This window comes from Gadus macrocephalus, chromosome 16 (genome assembly GCF_031168955.1).
Source record: "Gadus macrocephalus chromosome 16, ASM3116895v1".
Taxonomy (NCBI): Eukaryota; Metazoa; Chordata; class Actinopteri; order Gadiformes; family Gadidae; genus Gadus; species Gadus macrocephalus.
In genome coordinates this window covers 24,630,755-24,635,843 of record NC_082397.1, presented here as the reverse complement: position 1 = coordinate 24,635,843, position 5,089 = coordinate 24,630,755, and the positions used below count along the sequence as shown (strand labels likewise).

The 5,089-nt window shown below is 44.1% G+C and overlaps 1 protein-coding gene across 1 annotated transcript; it reads left to right on the top strand.

Moving 5' to 3' along the window:
* The first annotated feature begins 2,072 nt into the window (after positions 1-2,072).
* On the top strand, positions 2,073-4,585 carry LOC132475208 (paraneoplastic antigen Ma1 homolog). Its single transcript, XM_060076213.1, has one exon. It carries the CDS (start codon positions 2,967-2,969, stop codon positions 4,395-4,397), a length of 1,431 nt encoding a protein of 476 aa, XP_059932196.1. The 5' UTR covers positions 2,073-2,966; the 3' UTR covers positions 4,398-4,585.
* Positions 4,586-5,089: the final 504 nt, after the last annotated feature.

The window sequence follows — 5,089 nt, the reverse complement described above, 5'->3', positions numbered from 1 at the left end:
AGTCATTCTTATCACGTTCCCGCATCCTCTCATATGTTCTTCTGTAAATATAACCTATAGTAGTAATAATGTACAATATTTGCAGTATCGCCCCCACCGACAACGCATGGTATTGCATGGATCGGCGCGTCGCGTATCAAAAATTTGGAGGACGCGTTTTGCTACGCGTCGACGCATAATGGCGGCCAAAGCGTCGCGTCGCGTAGCCTTTTGGACGCGTATGCGTAGCAATGCGTCGACTATGTAAGGGCCCTAACGCCCCCAACGCAACACTTCAACGCTTCAACGCGTGTACCGCGCCTAGACCAATGGTTCCCTATGCAAAAATGCCGATTTTCAACGCCCCTAAAGGCCTCCACACACCGGCGCCGCAGCGGCGCGGCGCGCATTTTACGCGCGTCAAAAGCACGCCCCTAGCACCAACAGGAGGCGCCGCGACGGCCGCGCTGCAGTATCAGGAAGTCACCTGTCAATCAACCGCAGCAAAGAGACGAAACGCAATGGGTGAGTAGCCTATTGTAGCCTAGTTTATTTTTTTTCCATCTTTTTGGCTGAATAATTTGAAAAATGTATAATCTGCGAAGTGAAAGTATGTTTTCAAGCATCAGATCAACTTAGTTTGTAGGGCACTTTATCGTTTTATTTACTGTCATTTCTTATTTATTTTATATTTTGCCATTATTCATCTACTGCATCAACAATCTCAATAACTGAAGGACCTTCTATTAAGCCTTTTTGGTATATAGTGCAGTCACCTTTTAAGGCCAATTGTTATTGTGTGTATTTATTGTATTGAGCTCCTGGATGGCTTTATTGATCCCCATTGGGACCAATACAGTATCTATCTATCTATCTATCCATCTATATAGCCTTAACATAGCCACACATTTACATGTATGCAGCCAGTAGTTATCCATTTTAATTGAGCAAGCTCTTTTACATTTTATTGAGTTTTTTTTATTTCAACAGAATAAATAACTGTTGCCAGACAGAGGGGGGCTGCCCTTCTTCTCCTGCGCTGTAGGCGGGCAAGGAGAAGAAGAAGGGTTTGGGTGCACCCCATCAATGAACAGAGACAAGAATAGGGGGTATGCCACAATCTGGTCCAGGAGCTCCGTGCAGATCCTGAGAGGCACGCCAATATTTCAATTCGCAAATATAACATATGGTGCAGCCTATATGATGACCTATAATCTAGTTATTATCCCTCTCTGGTATACTCTTTTGCATACATATATATATAATTTTTTTTTATCCCTCGGGATAAATACAGTGATGTTATTGCTGTGCTGGATTCAGTAGCCAGTGTATTTTATTTGAGTGCTCGAGACACTTACATGATCTGATACCAGAGAGACAGTTAATACATGACAATGCATTTTTGAGCTTTGCCTGTGTTTTCTTTTACTTATCTATTTTATTGTATGAGAATGTTTCTATGTGAAGCACTTTGAGTCTGCTTCATGTATTAAAAGTGCTATATGAATGAAGTTGCCTTGCCTTAAATAAAAAAATATATATTACAAGTAATCTGGTTTCTACCTACATGGTGTGATTATATGTGACTTGATTTCATCTATTTCCCATTATGGTTAATGGTTTGGGTACTTAGTCCACCATTGTTGATTTCTCACCTGAAGATCCGATCTCCAGAGCTATGGCTCGCCAGGCAATGACCTTTTTGGAGTTGTCTTTGTAATGACGGGAACTTTGGTAATACAATTCGACATATTGTCTCTCATCGTCCATTCTCGTAATTGTTTCTCACAAACGAAAGAGGGCGACATCCAGTGGTGAGGGGTAGATATGGAGGTGCCTACGGGACCCGGGATGTACAAACCAGCTTTTACAAAGCGCTTTTTCAGGGGCGGCGACGCTCGGGAATAGAACATTGGCTCGAAGAGTAGTTGGGCGGCGCGGCGCCGGTGTGGGCTAGTACACCCGGAATAATGGGGGCAGACTTTTTGACGCGCCGCTACGGCGCCGGTGTGTGGAGGCCTTTAACGCGAGTAACGCGGTTGGTGTGGCCGTACCTTTTCGGAAAAAGGAGTGCGTGGGCTTAACGGAAAAAGAGTGATAATTGTTGACGGAATACGTAGTGTTTGATACTAGTATTTTATAGAGTGTTGGCACAGGTATCCTCTGGTTGAGAAACGTTGTGTGCCACTGGAAGTTTGTGACTTTCTACTCCACCGGAGAGGAACCAGGAAGTTTGTGACTTTCTACTCCACCGGAGAGGAAAATACTTTGGCGGTTGGTTAGCTGCTGCGGCTAACCAAGGAGGGACTCTGCTACCGGACCTGCGTTGCACCCTGGATTATCATTTTATTTTTCCAGCTCGCCTTGATAGTTTGGTTGTTAACCAAACTCGTTGACTCTGCCGTGCTGCTCGTCCATTCCTGTGGATACGTGAGAAACGGAGGGTGTCGTTGCTCCTTAAAGCAACTAAGGATTTGTTTTCTCCATGTGCACCAACTGAGGGGCCCCAACGGTTAGAAACCCAAGCGCTTGGTAATAGATACATTTAAAAAGGTTGAACCGGTTCACCGCAGGCAAATCAGTTCATGTTATTTGTGTTCATATAGCTACTATTGTGGTTTAAAATACAATTATATTTTATGTGCATTTTGTTATTTTGTTCAAGGGTTTTCTAGTACATGAGTACTGACTTTGATATAGCACAAATAAATGTATATATGTTCTATCTTTATTTGTTTGTCCTGGACATTTCATTGAATAACATCTATTGGTAAACAGGAGATTTAGCTAATTCAACATCAACTGCTAAGCATTCAGGATCCTGTTCGTTAACACATTTATATAGTAACCTTAATTAATAATTACACTTCCGGCGCCAGGAGGGGTTACATTTTGGAGGCCCCGCTGGGATCCGATTTCCTTGTTTACCACATAGGCAATTTTTTTTTCTTTTATTAGTCAGTAACGTTTTCAGTATTATTTAAGTTATGGATTTTTCTGAAGCAGTTGAGTGGAGTCTGCAGCAGACTGCCAATCCTTCTCGTACTATACTATTGAGTAATGTACCAATACACACTAGCAAAGAGACCCTTGATAAAGTGCTAGACACAGTTAAAGTTTTTGGCCGTACTCGCATAGTTGACCGACGTGGAGACTCTACTGGCACAAAGTTGTTCATCTTGGTTGAGACGAGACTTGACTTAGACCCTGACTCTGTACCTCTAGAAGTAGGCCTTGAAGGCGAGGCTGGACCATGGGCTGTGCACATTGTGGAAAGCCTTGCTACCTTGAATGTTGCTCCTGAAGAGGATACCTTTCGCACAAAGCTGATGTCACTACTTCAAGAGGAAGGCAAGTCTATGGAAGATTTTCAGGCCATAGTAGCAGAAAATCGAGTTCCCAAAACAGATGTGAATATGGACTTAGTGACTGCTATTGGCGAATTAGTGGATAAATGCAACCAAGTGTCTACTGAGGCTTCCTGCAGCCTCAGCTACAGGAAGCTGAGGCTGTTTTCAGGACTAAAACCTGTACCGCCAGGTGAGGAAGAATATGAAGCCTGGATGGAGCAGGCTACACAAATGATCAGTGAGTGGCAATGTACTGACTCCGCTAAAAGACAGCGTATAGTGGAGAGTTTAAAGGGGGCCGCTGCTGACATTGTTCGCTTTCTTAAAGTTAGCACTCCCACTGCAACAGCCACTGATTATTTATCTGCTCTTGACACAGCATATGGCACTACAGAGAACGGAGCTCACAACTTGGTCAAGTTCAAACACACGTTCCAGAATGAAGGAGAAAAACTGTCTGTTTTCCTGTATCGGCTTGACAAGCTTCTCCATTGTGCTCTTCTCAAAGAAGGAATTAAAGCTGCAGAAATGAACCGAGCTCGGATGGAACAGTTGATTAAAGGTGCACTCACTCACGACATGGTTGCGCTCCGTATAAGGATAAGTCACACCCGCGAAAACCCCCCTTCCTTCTCTCAGCTGATGCGGGAAGTGAGAGAGGAAGAAAACTGGATTAGCGCAAGGGAAGGAGTAAAAACAACTGTTACTGCCTCTACCACCACTGTACCACCGTCTGCAGTTTTGTCTGAGCTTAACAGCCTAAGAAATGAAGTGAACGAGTTGTCTTCTCAAGTGAGGAAACTGTTGAGCATCACTCCAGCTACCCCAAAACCTGACATACTGACAACAAAGACCACACCCCCACAGCGAAAATCTGAAGTTGCTGCTTGGGATTCATCAGCTAGAGTGAAACCGTTCAGACCACTCCAACCAGGCATCTTCTGTTACAATTGCAGGCAGGATGGACATACAAGTAGAGAATGTAAAGAACCTGAGGATCTAAGAAAAGTTAATCAAAAGCTGATTAAAGTAAACCGGAACCAGGGAAACTCCCAAGGGGCCAGGTAAAGGAACTGTTCTTGGCTCCATGTGAAATACGTTCTACCCAAATTTCACCCCCTGTGATGGCAGGCACAAAACAGTTACCTGATGGTCTCATTGGACCTCGCTCCATTGCACCTGTGCAGATAGAAGGCATTTATGCAAAAGCTATTCTTGACAGTGGCTCAGTGGTAACCATTTTGTACCGCAGCTTCTACAACACGTACCTGAAACACTTACCGATCCATCCGCTCAAAGAACTTGAGCTATGGGGTTTAAGCACGGAACAATACCCATATGATGGTTACCTGGCCATAAAACTTGAGTTCTCATCCTCTGTAACTGGAGTGGCACAGACCATTGACACTTTGGCTTTACTATGCCCTGACCATGAGAAGGATCAGGATGTTGCCATACTTGTGGGAACAAACACCAAGCTGGTGAAAAAGATGTTTCAATCTTGTAAAGAACAAGCAGGAGAACAGTTCATGAGCACTCTCACAATTCATCCCGCCCTCAGAGAAGCTTATGAGACACTCACTCTGTCTAACAATCCAGAAGAGGTGAACAAGCATGGGACCGTGTGGTTTACCCAGAGCAAGTTCATCACTTTGCAACCAGGACAGGTGTTCAAAGTCACTGGTATTCCCAAATTTCCTGGTGATTTCACAGACCAACTAGCACTGGTAGATCAGCCTACAGACACCTTTTCACCTGAA

Coding starts and splice junctions, on each gene's coding strand:
- LOC132475208 (XM_060076213.1), top strand. CDS start 2,967: ATGGATTTTTCTGAAGCAGTTGAGTGGAGTCTGCAGCAGACTGCCAAT.